Source organism: Dermacentor silvarum, chromosome 1, assembly GCF_013339745.2.
Source record: "Dermacentor silvarum isolate Dsil-2018 chromosome 1, BIME_Dsil_1.4, whole genome shotgun sequence".
NCBI lineage: Eukaryota > Metazoa > Arthropoda > Arachnida > Ixodida > Ixodidae > Dermacentor > Dermacentor silvarum.
The window spans coordinates 49,125,790-49,151,419 of record NC_051154.1 but is presented as its reverse complement, the minus strand read 5'-3'; the positions used below and the strand labels follow the sequence as shown (position 1 = coordinate 49,151,419).

The 25,630-nt window shown below is 47.5% G+C and overlaps 1 protein-coding gene across 4 annotated transcripts in view; it reads right to left on the bottom strand.

Annotated features, from left to right (window-relative positions):
• The window catches only part of LOC119462438 (dual specificity calcium/calmodulin-dependent 3',5'-cyclic nucleotide phosphodiesterase 1A), a 561,781-nt gene that overhangs the window by 100,182 nt on the left and 435,969 nt on the right, over window positions 1-25,630 (bottom strand). For all 4 annotated transcript variants that reach the window (XM_049667691.1, XM_037723794.2, XM_049667693.1 and 1 more), the window contains one exon: window positions 6,417-6,497. In XM_049667691.1, coding sequence (XP_049523648.1) covers window positions 6,417-6,497 — 81 coding nt within the window. The remainder of the gene's footprint in view (window positions 1-6,416; window positions 6,498-25,630) is intronic.

The following is a 25,630-nucleotide window of genomic DNA, read 5'->3' as shown; positions in this document are numbered from 1 at the left end:
CTCGTTGAAAAGTGATCAACAAAACCCCAGAAATTACAAAGAACATAAAATGCTAGAAAGGTGATCGCAGTTATATAGAAGGCACTCACTACAGTGAGGTGGGCTAAAAGTGCCGCTTCGCTTACGATGAGCTTCTGTTCCTGGGCCACTTCATTAGTAAATCTAGATTCCTCTCTTTATTCCATCGCATGCTATGCGCACAGAGTTTAGCTAGTCAGAGGATGGGCCCGTCTCACTGGGGCGCACAGTAAAAACGTAACAATGCGTCATTCTTCATTGGTCTGCGGCCGCTAAAGCGGTATCTACCTAGTTCCCAATTCTCCACTGACACATGTGAGCGTGGCCCACGGATGAGAGGCGCTATGACAGGGTTAAGATGCCGAAGTTCAGCACAGTTTAGGGAGCAGTTCACCGAAACAACTTTAAAAGAGTTCACCGCAGCATTAGCTGCTGATGGCCGAATAAGAGTGCGGTTGCGAGAGGAGGAACGGCAGCGTTTCTAGATGGCTACGAATGACACCGGAACTAAGATGCTTCTCAGTCGTTCTTGCTGTGGTCGCTGGTCTCGCGTGATGTCGTGAAGGAGACTTGTGACAGGCTGGAGGTCCTACAGGTACAGGTCCAAGCGTCTCTGCCTTCTCGGTTCCAGGGAACCGCTAACGCACTGGAGACCACGGCTGGCTGTCAAACGACGCCAGGCCGTGGCAGAGCAAAGCTGTCAAGTTACAGGTCTTGCGAGCCCGGATTCGATTTCAGCACAAGCCCGCACCTCTTCGCCCCAACGAATCATGCTGTTGTTGACATGAGTGGTTCGTGGCGCATACCCACAGTAGAGGACGGGCCATGAGTCGGGTGGTTAAAAGAAACGTGTAAGGACAAGGGGAATTAACAATTTGGAAGTTGAAACTTAGAAACGAAAATTCCTTCACAGCACTGATGTGTCACCACCGCCTTTTCCTCCAGCGTACAAGAAAGCAGCACGACAACGACGACAGCAGCGACGACAATGGTGATGACGACGACGGCGGCAGTATGAAGGCAAGATGTCTTCACGACGAAAGCGACACGACGACATACAACGATCCCGCAGAATTTTTTAAGATCACGTACGAACCTTCATACGTATCGAAGATTTGGGGACTCACAACTGATTTTCGCACTCGTTGGGTTTAGGGAATAAAAGTAATCGGAGTCTGTTTTTTTTTCTTTCTTCTTTTTTTTTGCGTCCTGGGGACGCCGTGGTGCAAGCTTATTGGTGCTTTTCTTTTTCGATTGTTGTTGCTGTTGTTCAACACAAAACGAATCACAAGTCAACCCAAAACGCTGAATTAAAGAAAAAGAGAAATAGGAAGGAACAGTTTAGTAGGGTAATAGATTAGTTTCACAAAGTTAATTCCGGAGATCTCGAATCATGACTGAGCCTCGTCGTCCTCGTCTTTTATATTGTAGCAGAGACGCCGCGGATCTTGCGCCTAACAACAAGCGTCACTGGTGTCGCGCACGTTATCACCCTAGCTAACTAATCATTTAATCAGGAAGAACCCTCTGCAAGCTGAGCCAACAGAAAAGCTGAGACACCATATTATTTCAAATGGAACGCGTTTATATGTTGACTCGCGTTCGTGGTAAAAACCGAGCTTGTCTGTGAACCGAGATTAGAAATACAGAAGAAAAAAATATTATCAACTGTACAAGTAACCTTAGCAGTGTCACAAGATTAAGTAAAAAAAGGGGGAAAAAAGATACGAGAGGAACGAATACTCAGCAGAGTCATTCAGCTTCGCGCCTATATGTCGAGAAATCTCCAAGGTAGCCGTAAAGCCAATGTGCATACATTGTGCGCACAGAAAAAGAACCACTCGCCACATCGACATTAACCATGGCCTATACACCACAGCGTTAACCACCAAGCTAAAAAAAAAAAAGGGGGGGGGGATGGCAGAACAAAGGTGGTATTACCATGTATTAGGATGGCCGAGTCAAGATTTGTCTCCGAATGACCAAAAGCAATTGAACAAGATCAAGGAGCACGATCTGCACGGTATACGTGATGAAGATGTAGTGCATTGGTTATGCAAATCCGCACTTGTTGGGACGACCCCACTGTGTGTCGTTTCGCTAGTCACCACCTCCATTCTCCGTCTTCCTTTGTTCTCTGCCTTTCAAGTGCCATAAACTTTACTTCTGTTCGTGTCCGTGTAATTTCGTTATAGCTTTAGTTACTGGATTCCTAATTACCCATTGTCTGTCGCACTGAAATGGTGGAAGAAGGGCTGTTTTCCATTTTTTATTCCCGTCGAAGAATAATTCAGGATCCTACTACTTGAGGTTTCTCTCGTTATCGACGACGTCGGAAAAAAAAATGGAATAATCAAACTGGTCGAGGATTTGATTACAGGTTATGGTGCCGTATTCTACGTGGATTATCCTAGACCGGAATAATGTGTTGCAATTCTATTCAACTGTTACCCCTTCTCGTGATTTGTAACTGGTGTGAGTGGCGCCCCGCCCACTTTATCACAGTAGGATGGGTCGGTAGGGGGCGGTGAATAATAAGAAAGGAAGAAAAACCGTGTTCACAAGAACGCTATTACGCAATAATTGTTCGTAAGTGCAAATCCCAGCCAATCCTGATGCTGGACATATTATTATCGAAGACTGCCAGCCAATGGCAGGGAGCCCTTCAGAAAGAAAAGCTTTGCGAATTCGGCCCCAGAATCGAGCGAACGGAATCCTTACATTGCACCGGCCCTGAGGGTCTCACTACTTCAACAGTACAGAACGCTGTGGCATTAGGTCCTTGCAGTGACGTCGCTAGGGTCAGCGGCACCCGGGATGGTGGCCCGCCGCGCCACGATTAATTATTTTTTATTTCTTTTTGAAGTGTCTAAAGTAACGAGTGCACCACACAACTCCCAATTCAGCACGACATCCCACCGAAAGCTCATATTTACGTGCTTATTTTGTATTAACAGGCAGAAAAACGGGAGTGTTCATTTTTTTTTTCTTCCAAGAAAGACCACTTCTCACAAAGTAAACAGAGCAAAACGTTTTCTTCAGATGAATGTCCACATTAACATTGTAAAAAATAAACGCGCACATAAAACAAAAGAAATGCAAACTTCGAGCATGCAGAAAGACCTATCGATATGTGTATGAATGTGTATGCACAGTGTATGCACAGTGTACGCATAGCCACGCGCGGTGGAAATATACCTACGTAGCCGCGTAGGTATATCCAAGAAATAGTTTATCTGCATTGTTTAAGCGAAGTTGAAAGAAGCAACCCGGAAGGAGGAAACTTGGAAGGAGAGAAAAATGATGAGCCAGAAATGGTGGGCGACTAGGCGAAGAAGAACAGTCTCAGTAGAACGGGTGGAGCTTTCGTAAGAAAATCAAAGCACACATGTATGTTTATCTCGCACTATCCGCTAGCGCAGTCGGCCTCTGAGGGGAAGTATTTCTACAGCAGTTACAACGAACGCTACGAGGGTGTATCTCCGAAACATTTTGTGTACCTGACACAAAAGGCACCCTCCTACAAATTTCCATTCTTTCTTGTTCCCTATAGTCCGCGCGTAGTACCACTGTTTCACTCAATAAAAGCCAGCCAGTCCCCCCCCCCCCCTCCCCTCCCCCAATGACGAGTGCTGTGTTTACGAGAACCGTAAAGCGCGTCCGTGGAAGTCGCCATTGGCGGCCTCAGTGAACATACTTTACAGGGAGCCAGCTTATTATAGAATTTATTGCCTGTTCAAGTTCAACGGTGTGTCTGCGTGCATTTATTACACATTGCGTGGGACTACACTGGACCAAATAAGCTCATGTCCGCTTACTTGGATAATGTATCGACCCAGCGCACGCGCATAATGAACGCGTTGGTGCAAGCCCGCGCATAGGCGCGCGACGTGGTTCTTTTGCTGCGCTGTTGTACCACTGCAGTGCCGGACGAGCTGCTCTAATTACGTCTACTCGCTTCCTCGCCCTTTCTCTTTCTTTTTCTTCCTTTCAGTCGTATTCAATTACGCCCATATCTGCCCTTGTACGTTTATGAGGAACGTGCCATATATGTCAGGGAAATCAAAATTTTCTACCAGGAAACCTGCTAATTTTGGGCCTCTCTCTCTCTCGAAAAAAAAAAAAAGAGAGAGAGACAACTTCCTCCACATCTATTGCCTGCGAAAAAAGAAACAAAAATATCAATGACGTTTGTATTGCTTCATTAGCGCCTTCCAGCGCGTCGTTGTAGCATACGTCCCAAGAGAAACAAAGCTGCCCTGTGAACGCGCGGGCTCCAAAGAAAAGCGTCGCCATGTCATCCGGGCGTGCCCCTCGTAATCACACGCAAGCTGGCGGTGTGGGCCGTGATAGAAGGCTATCAGCCTTCGGTCATCCAGCCAAGCTCCGGTGTCGCAAGTTACTGAATCCACCCCGTTTGCACAAGCGCGCGAGCAGAGAGGCCGAAGAACAGGAGCGCAGATGCGTGACGAGACTATGCAACCGCACCACACGGAGTCGATCAGAGCCCGAAATACGACCGGCTACGAAATTAGGCTTCTTACTTCTTTTTTTTTTCTTTCCCATCCTTCGTTTTACTGCGACGTCGAGAAATACCGAGCGGGCGACGAGTCGATAAATGCGATCATTTATTTCCATCGCAGCCGGACAGACTCCTCGCTCGCTTGTCCACGCTCTCATGGCTGCTCCATTGTTTCGGAGAGCGCGTTGCCCCTTCTCCACTTCTTCCTTTTCTTCATCCTCACGCGCTTTCACGCCAACTTCGTATCAGCCCACGCGACGGTGACTGATTGCGTATGCGCAGTGGCCTTATACTCAGGAGGAGACAAAAAAAAAAGAAAAAAAAAAAAAAACGTAACCAAAGAAACAAAAGCAAAGAAAGATAATTTGAAAGCGATTGCTTTTATTAGAAACGTGCGGAAGCTTGAAAGTTTTCGTTTCTATGTAAGCTAAGCGAACACAATGTGCCTGAGCCAACACGGAGCTATTTTATTGGGACAGCTCAAGCTGTGAGATGTGACTGACTGCACAAGGACGACACGACTATTTTAGCAGCAGAATACAGCTCTCCATTTCTGTCGCATGAATACTCGTCAAGTGGGAAGAGAAGATCAATTTAGGATGGCAGTCTGCTCGACCATTTCTCGATTCTTTGCGGCAAACGAAACCGACCCCGAAAAGCGGGGAGGCTTTCACTTAAGCGTAATTTTCTCCATGTCTGTTGTCAGTGTAGTTTTCAGGAGTTTTACACACTAGTCGGTGCCGCTCACAATTTACTGCTTAACCCTGTAATGCCCGTGGTGTCATACGTGATACACCACATACTCAGCTTAAGTTAAATTAAATTATGGCGCTTCACGCGCCAAATACGCGATATGATTATGAGACACGCCCCTATAGGGGTATACACTCCGAATGCCGTATAGTAGGAGACTCCGGATTAATTCGTTCACTTGGGGTTCTTTAACGTGCACCTAAATCTAAGCACATGAGCGTTCTTTTTTTTTTTCTTTCTTTTTTTGTTCATTTCGCCCGCTTTGAAATACGTCCGCCTCGCTCAGGAATCAAACCCGCGACCTCATGCTTAGCAACGCAGCGTCATAGTCACTAAGCCACCACGGCGCGTCAGCCTCAGCTGAGAAATAACCGTGCTTGAAAGCCCATTCGCCTCTATCAGACCTTTCTAATAAACGAAACGTTAAAGAACGAAGATAGGTTGTTGGCGGGTGTACTCGTTGATGAAGAGATTTACTCGCTTTCCGCGAACATTCCAAGAACGCGCGTGCGCGCAGTAAAGAGAGCAACCTAAAATGAAATTTTATAGCCAAGAAATGTGTAACTACACATTTTATGCGCAACGGCTCACGGCGTCGACCTGCGTCCAGCCGCAGCACATCACTGGGCGCGTATAATAAAAGAAGTGACAAAATGCGTCCTCTCTTCTATTCTGCCAAAAGCAATATAGTTTTGCGGGTCTGCGCTCTGCTCGCGATTCATAATTTTCACTCGCACACGGCTTCGTATACGAGCGCGCAAATCGAGCTTCACAGAGGGGACGTTTCGTTCCGACCCGAACGGATCGCAGTCAACGGGAGCGGGCGGCCGCGTTTTCTCTCGTCACTACAGCGAGTGAGCAGAGGGAGACAGGCAAGAAGAGGCTGCGATAGCGTCTGCCCATCCGACAGGACGACAACAGCGATTGGCGACGCCGACACGGGGAACGATTAACGACGAAGCCCAGGACCTGATTAGCGCGCTCGCCGAGGTTGGCCACTGCGCAGGCTCGCGTGGCAGCCGCCGTTTACCAAAAGGGCGCGACCTTGGCGTCAGATGTGAGGGGGTGACGGAAACAGAACAGCCCTTGTTTTCCGCTCGGTGGGCCGAAATGGGAGACTTACTGGTGGGGTCTCCAGCATCCTCCTCTTCGGCCTCTCCTTCGGGAGCATCCTTGGCAGGAGCCTCTGGAGGCGGATTGGCCACTGCGAACACAGAGACAGACAAGTGCGTCAGAACGCTGCGCTGAGCGCACTTGCGTGGTCGGCGCTGCAAGTCCGATTTATTTAGCGCGATATGGGGATGAAACAGCGCGCTCCACAGCCTCATGATTGAAGCACCCCAAAAGCAAATAAGATGATAAGTTAAGGGCAAGGTCAGTAACACCGAATATCGTCAGTTTGCGTGTTTCCCCAATTTCACCGACGTTGGTCTTTCGTACTTTACATTTTGATGTTTCTTATGAGCCCAACGTATCTTGCCACCAGTGTAGACAAACCGCAATAACATTATTTCCCCAGGCTAACACGCAGCATTCTTCCTGTAGCGACATACTGTCGTAAGAAAAGTGAACAAACATGGATAGGATCCCGAATGTATAACACAGCCACGACACTCGAGACATTTTTTAATCATTGTATCTTGTATTCTAGACTTCGATCGTTTTGTTTAACAAAGTAAAATGTAGCCTGATGCAGGCTTGTTTGGTTCGTATTTCTCTTTTCACGATGAAGCAGTACGTGCCGATATTGTGCACTTGGGCGGCACAACTGTCGTTTAAGTGCATAAAAGTATACAACAATTATTGCAGCTCCACGAATATTCTATATTGAATGCTATAATGAACGCATCTCGGCTGCTCGATTGTAAACATCGACAGCATGCGCACTGGCAACGAGCGTCCAACTAACCAAGACCGATAATACTCTGTCATACGCTCCGCAGAGCTCAATCTTACCACAAGAAATATACGGCCTAAAGCTTCCATCTGAAGCTCCAAATATTGATTTATGTAAGGAAAAGCCTATACTGACATTGGTGCTTCATGGTGTTGAGTTCCACATAATGCGTTCACATAATGGATGGTGGCGGTCCACCGGTCGTAAGAGAAAAATAAATAAATAAAGGGATGGGGGTTAACATACACTGGGGAAATCGATGCCTATATGTATACGAACGAAAACTCCTTCACTATTCAAGATACAAGCGGTTCTGCGTAAGACGTGTATGACAGGTGCACCAGCCTAGCTATATTACGAGAAGAAAAGTCAACAAAATACCACGAGAAAAATTGTCACGAATAGAAAGAATATGTTTTATAACAAGAGCGCAAAAAAAAAAAAAAAAGCAAACGAGCATTTAGAAAAGCGTGCGGCTACACGAACTCCTTAGACGAATATTCGCGCACGGAGCCGAAACTTGCGGCACGCAAAGTATCCGCTGCAGGCTGCTCATTTCCGGAACAAAATACTCAACTGTGCAGAAGGAGGTCCGACTCGCTGCAATAAAACCCTCTCGATTGGGTCCGGAGAAAAAAAAAAAAAAAGAAGGTCATCGTGACTCCGCCGCCACTGCGGTGGACATAAAAAGACAAACAAGAGCCGTCGGGACAAACAAATCACCACAAACAAGGGGCGCGCCGACGCCGCACCATCGGCGCCCGTCACCAATATAGGCAAAGAAAGTGGGAAGCGAGAGTTGGTAGCATATTCAAAGAAGCTAACAGCGTTATCGGAGAACACCAGATGTCTGCGCCACACACGTCGACAGAGGACAAAAACAGGCGTCTTCGCGGCGGCCACCTCCGAACGCGATCTATTCTGTCCCCCCGCGCGGCCCAACCCGAGGCAATTTCCCGGGAGGACTGTCTTGTATACCCGCGATGAGCCAGAACAGAGAATAGCCGCCGACGGGGTTAGTGTCGTGAGGCACCGCTCCCTGCGGCCGTTCAATAAGCTGGGTCAAATTAGGCCACAGTTTTGTGAACATCTCCCATCAGTCTTCCTCCATGCAAGAGTGCCCCGCGGCGGGAGAAGCGACGACACGATCGTTGCACGAGAACCAAAATGACAGTCGAGCGGCCGGGATGAAACATTCGGGTTCCCCACTCGCAGGGAGGCAGGGGGTAAAAGGATGCTTCGCATGGGACTGCAATATAAAATGCACACGTATAGTGCAGTGTCACCAACAAACCAGTCGAGTGCTTTAACTATAGTCTAGAATGATGGTGTCGGGTGTTTTCTTTCCAGAATGTGTCCGGGGGAACACATTTCAGTGCCCTCCCTCTGTTTCGTAAATCTCGCATGTCACTCCGGTGGCTTCAAGCACAGGTTATATCAGAACTCGTCCGTTGGATTTGTCGTCTAACTGAAATTTCCCAGAAAGACAGCGGGTCCCTATATACTTCTGACCCCGTGGCCCAAATGAGTTGCCTTGTAAAATGTACCACCACCTTAGTAAGTTAGTAAGAATTGTAAAGAGATGCCCCTCCTGGCGAACTCAACACGCTGGGGCGTGTCAAAACATTTAGCGCGGAAATAGACAGAATTCAGGAAAGTGACACTGCAAGAGCGCAAAAAATTTCGACACCAATCTGCACCCAGCTTTTTCAGCTTACTTTTTTCTCTGGTGCACTTTGATGATTCATATTCCATTGAAAGAAACAACGGCAAGTATGCACTTAGACAGTGGAATCGTTTGTTACAGGTTTCTTAGATATTGGCAGTGTCAGCGAAGACCGGGTATGACAAATTTCTTTTAGGAAAGCAAGTACTGTGCGAGCAGTCGATGCCAATGAAATAAATGAGCTGGACGAAGGGCACTGATGAAGACGAGAAACAGGCACCCATTTTTCCTAGTCGTTTTGCAAGATCGCCCCCACTATAAGCTTTTTTTTTTCATTCTCTAGTTTCCCACACCTACGCGTAAATGGATCGCTTAGGCAGCGCAAGTCATCGCGCTGAAAATAGCGCAACACGTTCAACATAGAAAAACTAGAAAACAAGAAGAAGTAAGCTCGCAAAAAAAAAAAAAAAAAGAAAAAAGGGAAGAAAGAGAAAGAACGGTTCTATATTCACAAAGCACGACTTCACAAATATCCCATTACTTTATTTTCGTGGGATGGTGCGGTGACAGATCAGTTAAAAGCATTCGGATATATCATATGCAGAAGAGGACCGCTGTCCCGTGCTACTCAAGCGCTGCTTATCTTTCTGCGGCGTTCCCGATCTGAAATTCGGATGAATATTATGCAACGAATGGTACGCCGATTGGGGTCGGACTAAACCACTTCAATAGATGCAGTCTTCGTCACGGGGACACGTTGGTATAGTTATTACTAGATTCCAACAATCAGCACAAGCTGACCGAGAGTGTGCGATTTGCATCGATTCTCGCTAGCCGCATCACACAGTTCATGCAGCATGGATGACTTCTCGGGACGCTGCACTGGCGATTTACTATTTAAATGACGACTACATATAGCCGGCGCATATGCTTTCGACGTGCGCGTATCTGGCGCACGCTCGTGGACAACATTAAACCAGACTCTCTCCAGATTTCACGTCTGCTGCACTCGTTTTATATCATATCCATTGTTTGCATCACTAGCACGGCGTGCTGTCAAAACGACTCGCAGTTCAACGCAACGCCACGACTTTCTGAGGTCACAACCCGTGGAAAAATGCAGCTGGTAAACAATCAGAGTAGTTAGTCATTAGGCAATGCGAAATAAGAAAAAAAAAGAGTGATGTCATTTGCTCCACCATTATGCATGGCAGAAAGATAGCTGGCAACTTAGGCACAAAAGTGCTGCGCTCAGTTTGTACATTACCGCGAGTTTTGAAACGATCAGAAAGGGCAAAAAAAACAAACAAACAAACAAGCAAACAAACGAACACCCAAACAAACAAACAAACAAACAAACAAACAAACAAACAAACAAACAAACAAACAAACAAACAAACAAACAAACAAACAAACAAACAAACAAACAAACAAACAAACAAACAAACAAACAAAACGGCAGCGGCTGTCGCGACGCCTCGCGTATCGCTCGCAGACGTGCAAATAAACCAGCGTGTGCAGTAAACAGTGATGAGCTTCGACAGCGCAAACGGAACATCGCTAACATCTCCTGTTTGAAAGGAGTATTTTCTTTTTCCCTGACACACTTATGTTAGTAATTTCACGAAGCCTTCCCCTTCGTGGTTGACAATCACTGAAAATACTTCACCGTATTTTTTTTTTTCGTTAATCAGCTACTTCGTGAACTCAAAATTACATTTCGTTAAAGACAAGAAGGGCAATATTATAATATTAGTTAACTATATTCCTCATGTTTAATTCATATTCGTTCGAAAGTGCAGATGTGCAAAATTACATTTTCCAACCTGCTCCGAGTTTTCCAGTAATATTTACAGTAATTCATCTCAAATGTCTCCGATCTTGGAGGCGATATTAACCACGAGTGAGAGAGAGGGGGATAAACGGGATGGGAAAGGCAGGGAGGTTAACCAGACAAGAATCTGGTTTATTAGCCTGCACTGGGGGAAGGGTAAGGGGAAATGAAAGGCGGAAAGAACAGCGAAGAGAAAAGGCAAGGAAACGGACAAAAAAAGGTGAAAAAAGGATAGGGAATGTTGTGAACGTCCATGAGAACTACAGTCTCTCCAATAGGTTACTCGAACGTAAAACGTCTTGTCGTGTGACGACTGTATATGTCGGCGTTCCAGGACTGTCGGCTCCGAAAGCGGCCGGTCGTCAAGACGCGCAAGCGTGGTCGCGAGTGACTGCCTGTGTGCGCTGTATCGGGGACAATGACAAAGAACGTGTTCGATAGTTTTCTCGTCGCCGCAGTGGTCACACGCAGCACTATCCTCCTATCCAATGCGGAAAGCAAACGACTTCGTAAATGCGACTCCAAGCCACAATCGGCAAAGTACCGTTGTCTCGGGTCGGGACAGTCCAGGTGGAAGACAAAGTCGAAGACAGGGGTCCAGTCGATGCGGACGTGTGTGCTGCGAACTAGGTGTGTTCCACAACGATTGTGTGGCATCATTTACAAGCACTCGAAGTTTCGCTGCTGAATCTGTTCTTGACAGCGTGATTGGTTCCTGCACGCCGTCTGCATGAGCAGATCGAGCAGCTTCAGCGGCATGTGCATTGCCCATAACGCCACAGTGGCTAGGGAGCCACTGAAATGTGACATCGTGTCCTTGCTCGACGAGGCGATGAAGGAGCTCTCGGATTTCTTGCACTGGTTGTTCGTAGCGTCCACGACGTAATGCGGAAAGCAAGCAATGTAGAGCTGCTTTGGAGTCACTGAAAACACTCCATTTTTGAGGTGATTCCTCACGAATTATGCGAAGTGCGCTAGGAAGAGCAGCAAGCTCCGCGGCTGTCGATGTCTGGTGTGATGTCTTTAACTTCGATGTGGTGACTTTCGCAGGAAATATCACTGATCCTACAGAACCGTCCACGGTGGTTGAACCATCGGTGTATAAGGTGGGTATGATCAGTGTATTTTTCATACAGCAAGATCAGGGAAAGTTGCTTGAGAGCTGGTGATGAGAGTTGTGCGAATTCCTGGTACTGTCAGTCGAACTTGCGGCTGAGCCAAGCACCAAGGGCGAAGCGGAACTCTCGCTGCAGCTGTGTAATCTGACGGAAGGTATACCCGATAGGGCAGTATCGTCTGACAAAAAGAGGCGCGTGGTCGGTCTTCTGACAGTGAGGCGAGATAGTGGAGAGGGGCGCGAGCAAGGTGCCTGACGTGTGCTCTGAGCGCTTCCATGTGAATCTTGGCTGGGTAGTCATGCGCAATCACAATGGTTTTGGAAGTTTACGTACATACATCGTGGCAGCCTTATAGGCAAACCCTAAGCGCCTGGGCCTGAGCACTTTCGAGTGTACAGATGTTAGTTCTGCAGGTATTGGTCAGCACTGACAAACTGTACCTCAGATACCCGAGAGGCAGCGTCCGGTACAGTTGCGTCATCACGTGTGAAGTACCCCAGGCTTTTCCTCCAAGAAACTTGAAAAGATGAGAGATGGCTGTCAGGCGCTTCTTTAGGTAGGCCACTATGTGGACTCCAACAGAGGTCACGGTCGATGATTACCCCTAAAAACCCGTGCGTCCTTACATAAGACGTATTTTGTCCATCGATGGATATGGCGTACAAAGTCGTTGGCTTCCGGCTAAATGCCACTAATGCACATTTTTCTGGAGAAATACTGAGGCCTTGTTCCCTAAGGTACGTCGTTATCAATGTCGCAGATTTTTGCAGCCTTGCACGCACTTGAGGACGCGTCACACCAGATGCCCAGACTCAGATGTCATCGGCTTTTATTGAGAACTTCATCGTATTGGGTAGGCATTGTATGACACCAATGAGCACAAGGTTGAAGAGCGTTGGGCTTAACACACCACCCTGCGGTACTCCACGAGTGGGTTTTAAACAAGCATTCATATCTGCGCTAAAACATTAATAAGTCTTTATGTAGTTTGCAAACGTACTGCATTACTGAGGAAAACTGTAAAAAGTACATCATGCCGTCATGGAATGTGCTTGACGCCGAAACACAGGCGACTTACAAAAGCAAGTAGGTGGAGGCTTGCGCTGCTTAAGAAATGCGAGCCAGCTGCGCTCGGCAAACCGAATATCAGGAGCTGCGCTCTCAACGTCCAACAAAACCCGAACAAAACCCGACTGAGATTGAAATACTCCCTTGCAGACTCTTGCGAAGGAAACTCAACGAAAGCCCTTAATGCGCACTCGAGCCGTGCGCATAACCAGATTACCCGCATCTCTCTGGTCATACAAGAAGGCTTGCTGTACCACATATATGAGTTGCCGCTGCACATTCGCCAAATCACGCCCGAAGTGCATACCGCAAGTAATTTGCCACGTTTTGTCTTTATGAGGCCGGCGTTTGCGAAGTTGTGTGCCCCTGCAGTTCTTGAACGTGCACATGTACCGCAAAATTTTCCACTAGGCGCGCACGTTTTGTTTTTGCATCGCGTCGGCTCTCTGCAGTGAAAGTTGTTAGTTCTCCCTTCCTTTCACACTCGCCGTGTCCAGACCGCTTCTTTATGTGGCGCTTCGTGTTTCTATGTTGTCTAGTACGACTCGTTCTTCGTGCCCGCATAGCCTCGGCAGAAGACAGCGTTTGTTCTCCTCAACGGTCGCTCGTCGCTTTGGGATCTGCCCTTCACCGACTGCGATATATCCCTTCGACAGGTATAATCCGTGCTTTCGCAGCTCGTAACGGCGGCTGGAACTTGCACCATGACACAGTTGCTGCGACGCGAAGCTACTTAACCTCTGGCGCCATCATGGCCACCCATCATGCGCAGCAGCTGCTCAACTCGACACGGTATTCCCTCCAACTGAATGGCGATACAAATGCCATTGTGCCTCCGCTGGCGCCTATCAAGAGGTGCAGAATTACATCATTTCCCAACGCAGCGTTTCTTCTTTCGTTCAATGGAAAAATTCCTGCTGCTCACCGATGCTTCGACAGACAGTCAAAATATGCCCAGAAACTAGCCGAAAAACACCTATTGCGTGGGCGGAGGCAGCGATCCTCCTCCATCCTTGCAGTAAGTTCTTGACGCAGCCAGAAAAGACAAAACAAAACAAAAACAAAAAACAAAAACAAACAAAAAACAAAGAAACAAACAAAAACGGCGAGGTAAGAGTAAGCATGGCACGCTCACTTGCTTTATGAAGAAGGTGTACGTACTACAGCGCTGAGTCCGCCGATATTTGTCGCTTAGTTTACCGATCATAAGCCTACATTGCTTGTACGTACATGACTTGTTAATCAAGCGATGGATTTCGTGCTTAAGTGTAACCCGATCAGCAGGCTGCCCTGCAACTTTCGTTCTTGCCTTGTGACACGCTTGTCACCGTGGCAAGTGATTGAGGAGAAGACGTCGAGAGAGAAAGGCAACATCACGCTCGCCGTTGAGCCCGCATGACCGCGGAACACGCTTGCAGTGACTTGACCCGCAACATAGCTGACGGAGCCACCAGTTCATCTCGGAACCCGGGTGGAGTTCGTAAACCGAGCAACGTTCCTATTTACCTTAGGGAAACTACATTCTAAGAAGAAAGATGCGGCTCCAACGGGTCAAGCGCCCGCCGCGTGTGTGCCGAAAAGCGCACCGTGTCTACGCAAGCAGCACTTCATTCAGCCAAGTGTTTTTTCTTTGCAAGACACCACCCATCGCCCCTGGCAAGACAACAGTTTGTTTGCGCATCAAGGACACGAAAAGAGCTCGACTTGGAGCCAATAAGCAAAGCGCTGGTCCCTTGAAAAAAAAAAAAAAGATATAAAAAATCAAGACAGAAAAAGGCAGCTCGCAGAGGCTTTTGTACTACGCGGCGCCTGTTCTGTTTGCTCGGAGTCAGAAAGACCTGAGCGGCGAAGGAGAAGGAAACGCGAAAATAAGGAGCCGCAAGCAGCCTCCCTATTCTCTTCCCCCAGCGCTTCATTTCTGTTCTTCGTTCTAATAGCCGTGCCGCTTAGCGGCTGACTCGAGGCAGAGAGAGAGAGAGAGAGAGAGAGAGAGAGAGAGAGAGAGAGAGAGAGAGAGAGAGAGAACTGTGTGTCTCCGAAGCGAAATTAGTCTGATGCCTCCAACTTAGCCGGGACACAGCCTCCGGGCACTGCAGGACGCGACCTTTATACCCGAGCAAGAGCAAGAGGAAACCCGCGCTCCATCTGTACGCTGCCTCCACCGCACTGCACCACTGAAACCTTCTACAACTAGCTTCAAAGAGCCCGCTGAAAGGATGCGGTGGCAAGCGTGCATGCGCCCAATATACGCGCACACCGTGACTGCTACCGCCGTATAGCTGCACCAAGAAAGCAAGAAAGAAGTAAAGAAAGAAAGAATCGCTGAAAGAGTCACGACGCTCGCACGGGCACGTAATAGCGAAAGAAGAGAGCATGCGCACCGGATGCGAGTGACCTCGTAACGTCAGCACACGAGTCACTTGCGCTGATTTCTGGTTAGTCTGTCGCCCAATTAGTACGGTGTGCCCTGAAAAGTAATTGAGCCCTGCGATCAGGAAAAAGAAAAGAGTTCAGAACATGGCACTGCGGGCTGGAGACGCCGCGCTCCGTGGCTGTTGTGACGAGGCCGAGCGTGTTCACCTAATTGACGGGTTCCTTGAAAGCAAGCACAGAGACGTGCGACACAGAACAGATGTGGCAAGATGCAGGCCTGCTGCGAAAATGAGCTAAGCCACTGGCTTGCTCTCCACATACCTTCAGGCAGCGAATATAAGACGGCGGGGTAGCATTTTCGGTACCGTTCTTCGGTTCTATGAAGTAGTCAACGAGAAGTCCAATTTTTGTGAAATGACGGGCAACTGAAATACCGTTCTCCAGTATTTCGTGAATACGCCTTTGCTGATCAATTTTCTATGTTCTTAATCTGCAAACCGAACCTTCAAAAGGGCGCCCTGTCTACCATCTACCTACTAAGCTTCTGCGTCATCCTTCTGTGGAAAGACTGGGTGAAAGTCATCGTACTGTACATACAGCCTTTGCGAGCTCTCCTGTACTTACTCCAGAGCGAGCTTACTATAAATATCGGCACATTTGTCTTAGCGGAAAAATGCAATACAAACGCGTAATAAAAACGCTTCCACACAAACAAACAAGCAAGCAATCAAGCAATCTTGGGATTTGGGAAGCGTTTATGTGGAGCAACTGCACTTGTGCTGCAGTGCCGTCCTCCCAATTTACGCCTCCTTCTGTTTTCATGTTACAAATAAATGATAATCTTATAGCACCCCTTGTTATCGAAATCGAAACTTTGAATGTTAGCATCTCAGCCAGCAGGCCGAACCGAGGGTGAGTTCCTCAAGCAACTCCTAGCAGATATTACCGAGGAGCGTTTGGGAAGCTCAATATCTTCTGTGGAAGCACAGCGCCGACCTTCTAATGAAGAAGACACTTCGTTTCCGAAGCGCTTCTCGGTGATTGCGGCGACGAGGAGTTGCTTGAGAAATACACCTTCGTTCCGGTGCATTTGTGCAATCACTATGCGCACCACAACAAAATTCTCGCTCTAGAATCACCATGGAGTGTCATTGAAGCACAGTGACTATTTCAGCAGAGGGACGGCGCTGCCATTCACTTTCTTGTAGGGTGCCTCGATGCCAGTGCCGCCGTATATTGAGGGAACCTACTTTCTTGAGTTGAGCTGGAGTGTACATGCGAGAAGGGTTGTAGAATACGGGGGTAAGTATATACAAGAACGCAGCTTGCGAACCGTGGCGGAAACTCTTTTTTTCTGTTTTTTTTACAGCGTAAGCTGTTAAGGACTCATTCCAATAGCCGTTTCTGGTCGCGATGATGCCGCCGCCGCCCCGTAACCGCTATCGCCGGAAATGCGAAAAAAAGTACCCGCTCTCCGCCGGGATCGAACCCAGGCCCGCTGCGCGGGAGTCGGATACTTTACCACTGAGCCCCAGAAGCCCTTGCTATCAGGAAGAATAAAAATTCCCTTTATACGCGCCCTAAAGGCAAGCCGCAGGCGCAGACGACCCGAGCCTCCGCCAGTATGGTGGCGCCATCTAGTTAACGTGCCTGCAACCGCCGCGTGCGAAGAGATGCGATTCAGACGCGATGCGATTCAGAAGAGGCGCTCAATCAACGCTATCCTGATGTTAGATGTGCGCCACGTATTCTGGGTACCTCTTCGGTACACGTTATGGCGTCTCCTCGAAAGGTACGAACCGCTGCTGAAGAAGCGAATCGTAGAGCTACGTGCGCGGCTACAACCAGGCATCATCGGGCTCAGCAGACTGCTGTGCAGAGAGCATTACAAGCCGCAGCTCGCCGTCGACCTCGGGCGGACAGTTCAGATCGTTCTCGTCAAAATCGAGGCGAAGACACGCGAAGACCTTGTTATGCATGGTGCCGAAATTGGAGCTATACTCTTGCGCCGCTCAACCAGCTTACGCTGTGACTGTGCTGCGTGTTCCGCGCAGGCCTTTGACTTTATTATTATTATTATTATTATTATTATTATTATTATTATTATTATTATTATTATTATTATTATTATTATTATTATTTTGTATTCCGTACAAAAAATTGTGTATCGAAGTCTAGAGCACGAAACTAATGACACAAAACAAAGAGTGCGGGGAGAAGTTATTTCTTCAATGATCGGCGTCGTTCATACAGTGTTTGAGACATTCTTGCCCCGTTTCCGTAACGTGACAAGCTCCCTGAATGACACGCAGCAGTGAGCAAGCCGCATTTCTCTTACCCCATGCAGGGTAGCCAAGCGAGGAGTCATTCCTGGTTAACGTCGCTGCCTTTCCGTATGTACTTTCTATAATGTTTCACGGGTCCTGCATCGCTGAGGAAAATTATCGTGTCATTTTGCTTTTTCAGAAGCGCTAGGGAGGTCCCATACGAAATACACATCGTATTGCATTGAAATATTCAGTGAAAGAGACAGCGAGTGACAGGCTGTTGCCACAGGGTGACATTTATGAACTACGAGAATCGTTATTAGCGCATAACTGGTTAGGTCAAACTGACGTCAGCATTGTGAATTGAGCGAACCGTGTTGAGATCGTCGTCGTCTTTGCGGTGTCGCGTTTTCCATGTAATTGCGATGGTCGGCGGCTGTTCCCAACGTACGCAAGCACTTATTATGGCTTCAAACGCGCTGGAGAGGACAGCGCAGAAGAATATGTAGCAGGATAGACGAGAAGCAATCGAACACGACAAGGATCCCGAGCTAACGTCTAACGAGGAAGTCGTGAGCGCATAAGGGGTGCAGAAATGACTGAGCATAAGAGATAAAGCACAGCTGCTACAAGAAGAAAAGGCTCGTGATTTCTGAGAGGATATACCCGGCTCGAGAAGACAAAGAAGTTCAGGAAGTTCTCGATACGCTGGTGCTTGACAGAACGACTACGTTCGTTGCTATTTCTACAGTTTCTTCGAACGCATCTCGGATGTCGATTTTGCCCAACCAAACAGCGACGCGTTGTGACTTGAGCAAAGGAGCTGCGGGATAACCGTTTCAATATATACTGCGCAGTGTGGGCCTCTTCCCGGGCAAAGGAAGGAGCATTGTAGCGGAACAAAAACCTAGCAGCTTGGCGACAAGAATGGAGAGCTTTGCAAACAACGCATTCGCGTTCTCACACCGCTTGACTACCGCATCGAGGCTCGCTCGAACAGCTCGCGACACTCGCAGCACCATCGGTGGTATAGGCGGCTCGACGGCGGCAATACCAATTTTTTCTGCGCTCGACTGCAAAGGATCGGCTATATACTATAAGAAACATCCCCGTTGCCAAGCACCCTGTCCGGATCTTAGATTTACTCTTTATTTTTTGTTGTTTCCGACTAGATTTACAAGCGGGAAGCTGTTGAGTGAGACTTGGCTAAACAGGGTGGTTTCCGGGCGGCTCACGACACGGTCGATGAGCGAAAGTGATGACAAGCCGCGGAGATTCTGAAGCGGAAGGTCTGGAGTGTTTTTCTTTTTTTCATGTTTTTTTTTCCCCTTGAAGGCACGCAGCGGAAAAAAAGGCATGTCTGTACGCCGGTCACAGCGCGTCTTTAAAGTCTCAGTCATTCTGCAGAGCACCGGCTTGCTTTGATAGACGATAGATGACACAAAAAAGTATTATGATGAAAAAAAAGTAATATGATGTCATTTTTCTCGGTCACAGAAAGGGAAAGTGACTTCAGAATTCTCGATGCGCAGCTTAAGATTCAGATTCAGATTTTATTAGTTCCAAAAAAGTTGTTACAACATCAATAATATACAGACAAGGATCCCAATGTGAAAGAACTGTAACTGTATAAAAGGTAAGATCATAAGAACTGAACTGTATAAAAGGTAAGATCATATGGCCAACGGATGCAAGGTACCGGAAACATTGAAGGTATTGAAAATGTTTCTTGGTCGGAGAGAAGCATTCAATGGCCAATTTATTGAGGCTCAGCTTACGCGCATCAGCCACTTGTAAAGCAGGCACGTGTAACATTATATAGTTCCTTCGGGAAAAGATGGCTTCCTCAGCTCGCGCGCAATGTCGTCTGTGGATCAAGCTCGTTTTCCATGTAGATGCACTCTCCATCTCCGTTTATTCCATTCATGTTGCAAAAGGTATAGACGGTTTTCATGATCATTTACTTTAACAACCTGAACAAGTTCGAGAAAATCAAGCAACTGCGCTCCTTAAAGTAATTTCCTGAAGAAATACTGCGGCGGATAGACTTCACGCAGTGGCCTTCAACCAATGACCTTTACAATATCGCATATAGGTGGCTGATATGCTTGCGGCTGTCCGCACACGCTAGAGGAAAGGCCAGTACACACACACACACACACACACACACACACACACACACACACACACACACACACACACACACACACACACACACACACACACACACACACACACACACACACACACACACACACACACACACACACACACACACACACACACACACACACACACACACACACACACACACACACACACACACACACACACACACACACACACACACACACACACACACACACACACACACACACACACACACACACACACAAAAAAAAAAAAAAGGAGCGCAGTGGAAATACATTGTTAATTCGCTTTTGTCGAATGATAACAAGACAGAAAAAAAGCTAAGAGCGAACTGTTTCAGAGTCGCAGTTAGGAGACACATTTCTCAAAAAGAGTAAGAATAGCAAGTTAATGGCAGTTTTGTGATAACATTTGCCTTGAGTCAAGCAAAAATGTTTAGGAAGTCAGTTTCGCGGTAGGGACGCGGACGTAATCATATATTCATCTCTATGCGTAAGCAGAAAAGAATACAAAAGTGTGTTTGTAATAATCAGCTCCACATACCTTTGTCCTAAAGACGAGGACGTGCGACTCGACACACACAGACACAAAAAAAGAAAAGAAAAAGACGGGGAGGTAAGTATGCGAGCTGAGCAAAAAAAAAAAAAAAAAGAATCTGCGGATAACTATGTTTGTGATAGCGGGCGAGAGCGAGGCTGCCGTGACGGCGAAAAAAAAAAAGAAAAAAAAAAAAAGAAAAAGAAAACGCCAGCTGAAGAGAGGCGCCACCGCATTAGAGGTTTGCTATCAGGGATGATTTCAAAGTCAAGGTGCTCAGTAGAAGGCTGCATCACTGGCGTGAGCATGCATTGCCGGTGGTCTCTTACGGCTCACTTATTTCAAACCATGACAGGGGATGACGAATTTATATTTGCAGTGACGTTATAGGGGGGCGACTTTTAAATGTTGTGTGACCACCAGAAACGCCCAAACTTGATGTTCGATGCGCATCTAAAGAGAGAGAGAGAGAGAGAGAAGAAGAAAGAGAGAGAACGAAATGAATTGATATGCTAGTATACTTAAAGTGAATGACTAAATATAAGAGTGATAGCATTCAGAAATGTACCTGTGTGAGCTTTGGACGATAAAACCGCTTGTAAGCTTTGTAGAAGAAGCCCTTAGAACCTTTTACTCCCACTGCGCGCAACTGAAATCCAAAGAAGGAAATATCGTGCCGCTCAAGCGTTCAGCTGGCGTCGCTTCTGTTCGAGAGCTAAAGTGGCACTTACTATGCACCTCACGCTGCGACAGCGGTTTGAAATATTTCGGGCGCCGAAAATGGGCCTCCACCCGCGCTGCTTGCATCGAAACCCCGCCCGGGGTCGCGCGCGCAGTCACCCGCGCACTTAAAACTGTCGACGCTTTTTCTGCTTTCTTTCGCGCTCCGCAGAGTTCACGGTGTATAATACATACAAAACACACTGAACGTCGCGACGCTTATACACTATCGGCGGGGTAACCCGTCGAAGCGCGAAGCGTCACGTATATGTGTGTGGTGTGAGAGGTGGTGCTGGGCGGCGCATAACAATAAGCCGCTGGTGTGACTGAGCACCTGTCTTTGACCGTTAGAAAGGCTTAATGCTGCAGTGCCTACGGGAAACCGCGGTTTCGCGCGTAACCAGCCGTCGCCCTGGCACGCACAGGCGCAGGAAGCAGCCCAAAGCGGCGCCCTGCGTGGTGACCTGCGGAACTGGAGCGCAACAAATAGGAAGTGCTTCCGCAGAAGAAAAAAAAAAAACAACAACAACAACCACGGCATGCTGGTTCACACGAACGCGCAGTAGACAGTTGGCTAGGCTACCAGGTTAATACAAAAAAAAAAAAAATAATGAAAGCGGTGGCAGAAGATTCAAGAAATACGTGTATACTGTGATGTAGTGTCCAGGTATCAGTAGCGCACCCAGGATCTCTGCCAAAGGGGGGGGTGACAGTTTGCCAATACTATCTAAACAGCACTAATTTCAATTTCTTCACGGGAAATTATCAAAAAATTCGCTTTTTGCGAGTGGAAAAGGGGTTAAACAAAAGGGGGGGGGGGGTTACAAACCCCTCCCCCCCCCCTCCCTTCCCCCTCCGTCGGTGCGCCACTGCCAGGTATACATAGAGGGAGGTCCTTAAGTCGTGCATTCATGGTGTAAAAATGGTGTTTTAGTATAAATTGAACTCGGTTGGGGTGAACAAGAGCCGTTCAAGCCTTGTATCGTATTGTCGAAAGCCATTTCCGACAATACGAGAAAAGTTTTGCGATTAAAAAGTTTTAATTCAATCTTAAGTAATGAAACTGGTATTGATAACAGTTATCACGTGATGAGCCCGTACTATATACATCTTACAAAATTATCATGATATCAAAGTTCTAGAATTTTTTTTTATCGTACGGACATATTTGCGGACTATATTTTGTTTTCATTTTACAAATCGCGAGTGGAATCATTCGGACGCCAGCGTAGTGGATGTTCCCGCAAATGGGTTTGCCCAATCCTTGCGCGATTGATGCTTTAGATGAATGCGCAAGGTATGACGCAGGACAAGCTGCACGGTAAATTAAAAGATCTGCGCCTGCTCTTTCCATGTTTTTCAATTATGTTGCTGTTTCATAGACGTTCATAGACGACGTTCATAAAGGACGTATTCCTAATCTGGTCCCACGGCGAGGAAGAGTTATTGAAGTTCATTTATCAGTTCGATGCAGTCCACCGGACCATCTCATTCTCCCATACACTGTGGCACAACGAACTGTGACACGACGAATTGCGGCTATCGGAGCGCGCGAAACCCAAACTGGGAGGCTGAAAACCGCTACCGCTCGAAGCTCCTCGTTGTGGAAGCACGATGGCTGCCGGTTGCTGGGTGACGTAGGCATAACGTAAGCGGAATAGCCGAAATTCGTCATGCCCCAGTTCCGCGGGTAACCGCATTTTCCCGCATCCAAAAGTTGATATGGCTTGTACGGAGAGCTCGCTTCAATTTCCCAGTTATACAATGAACCCGCTGAAACTGAATGTTAAATAAAAATGAATTTTTGTTAATTAGCGACTAATTACCACGTATCACCCGTCACCCTGTGGTCGCCACGTGGCCGCTGACGGCAAGTCTCCGAAGGAACCGTCCTTTTATTTCAAACCAGCTATTTTTAAATATTACTTACAGTCTTAAACACCCTGAATATACATAGAGAAAGAAAAGACGGCAAGCACCCGAGCACCGAACACTGAAGTTCGCTACGTGTGCAATAACGGGACTCGCCCGAATCAAAGCAGCGTCTTGGGGGGGGGGGGGGGGGGGGGGGCGTCTTTCTGTGGACGGCATGCCACGCCCTCGAGGCACTTGATGGGCCGGCCAGATGAGCGCGTGGCAAGACAGACCGGAGAGCGCGCCCTCAGCATTTCGGGGAGATCTTTTCCGCCTGTGTTCCTCTCTTGGCTCGCACTACTCCAAAGGCCAACAGAGATGATGATGATGATGATGATGATGATGATGATGATGATTTATTGGCATCCCCTTTGAAACGGGGCGGCGACAAATAGTCACCTAGCCTGCTTGACTTAATCAGGTATACTATACATGTTCTTTATCTAGCATTTTTGTATACCTCTCATTATTTTTATTTTTCAAACATTTACCTTGTACCGCTGCCTATGATTTTAAGAGATCAGGTCGTATCCATCTTTTCCCTGCTTTTTTCCACCAGTACTCTAATCGTCTCTTGCTGACCTCTATATACGGCTGATCTGTTTATGTTTCCTTCCACTTTAAACCCAAGCGCTTCTGGGAGTTGCACGTTACCTACGGTTCTCGCTGGGTGGATCGAGTCGCATTCCATTAGGATGTGCTGAGTGGTCTCTGGATCTTTACTGCAGCTTTACCGAGGTGCTGCCATCTCCACGACACCTTGCGGACACAAAAACGGCAGGCGCAGTCGGTCCACGCACGTGAGACTTCTGCCAGGTGTATACGCCCGCGGAAAATGAACCGGAAGACACCGATTAATGGTCGCTTGAACCATAAATTCCCGCACCCTCCGCAAGGCATTCCGGCGTGTACTGTCCAAGTGTCAGGACCCTGCCTCACGCAATTTAAACGGTTATAAGAGACGCCCACGAGGCTACAGCACCGTGTGCGTGATAACGAGAGCACCTCCACAAAGTCTCGCTGAGTCGTTGGATTGCTTCACATCTTTCGCTGGAGCAGGATCGCTTAACTGCGCACCTACAAAGGGCATCCAAAGTTTCCTTTTCGAGCATATCGATCGCAAGAATACGCGGAAACTAAGCGAAAATAGCTCAGCGAACAGTTCGCAATGTTTGTAAAGGTAATAATGTTACTGCTAAGTATTGGGTAAGAAGAGCAAGAAAAATAAATGGAGTACAACTCGCCTTAATGGCGAGCGGTGTCCTGCATTAAACAGAGCTGCCGAGGCAGGCGCGGGGCGTTGGAGAACTATATAGATTAAAAATCGCGAAGGAAAATGAAACAATGATAGTTAACATTTAGGCACTTGTACGAGCAAAAAGCGCACTGTCTTCCCTTACATCTGTGTGTCGTCTAGTCTAAATAGCGACGATTCCATGGTATAGTTACTAAAATTAAAATACGCTTTGCAGTTTAGCCGACATGTGAAATTTAGACAAAAGTTAATGGACCGCTGGATTTGAGACTAATCGGAATATTTGCGCAGCCTAGGTGACAGACCTGTGGCCCAACCCTTGTGTAACAACGTCTGTGTGTTGACCAACAAAGTAGTGTAAGTAAGCACCCACCTACTGTTCTGCGTAGTGAAAAAAATATTCCCCACATAAATCGTAAGCAAATAATGTAGGCTCAGAGAAATCTCTGAAGCACGCCGACCTTTATAATAGAGCAGCTCATTATGTTCAGCGGTTTCTTTGATTTACACAATCTTCTGTGATATTGCGCGATTATGTATGTGCCACTGGGTGTGCGCCTATCCTCGGCTATAGATACCCTGAGAATGTTGCTCGCATTAATGGATGGATGCTATGAGCGTCCCCTTTGAAACGGGGCGGTTGGTTGCCTCACCATGCTATTTTTCTTATTTTGCCTAATGTCTTACCTATCTTTTTTTTTTCTTGCCAGGAATTTCACAGCATGTAACTTTCTGAACCATTATTGGAAACTTTGGTTTTGCACACCTCCGTTGTTTGCGGTTTCCCTACTTTTATGCCACCAAACCTGCAATCGCCTTTCACTAATCTCTACTGCGGACATGTTTACTTCCCCCCTGCTATCCCTGAACCCAAGCGCTTCAAGGAGGCCAGAGGAGCCTAAACTGGCAGCTGGGTAGCATCGCCGCACCGTCTGAGGAGTATCCTATACCAACGGCGAGGTAGATGACTCGTGGCGCGGCGCTGATCACAATTCGACGGTAGTGGTTCCTGGCAGATGCGGGGTGCCTACACACTTCAGAGGAGTGGGCATTTGCCACCATGACAAAGGGAGTATATAGAAGAAGCCTTAAATGTATTTACATGCATGTGCTAAAGTTACACAAGTTGCGACCTTTGTGGTGCATAAACGTAACCGTTGCATGAAATTACGCGTTGCATATAGGATTAAAGTAAACACAATTCTACGCATCGCCGTTAGGTGTATAGCATTTATTTAACCCCTTCAGGAAGGTTTCGCGTCACACAGGCACTCCAACATGCGCGCTGCATCTTCATAATGTTCAGACATTAATAATTTCCTTTCTTTTTCACTGATAATACCACAGCAAATGGTTCTAAACATAGCAGCGAGCGCGCTATGGGTCACGCACGCTCGCAGACGGACGCACGAAAACGCGCACCATGCACGCTCGGACGCACGAAACGAAGGAATAAGCGTAAAATCTCAGTACCGCCGCGGTTTTCGTGTTCACGGATTGACCCCGGCTCTTAAAACCATGATTTCGATCGCCAGCG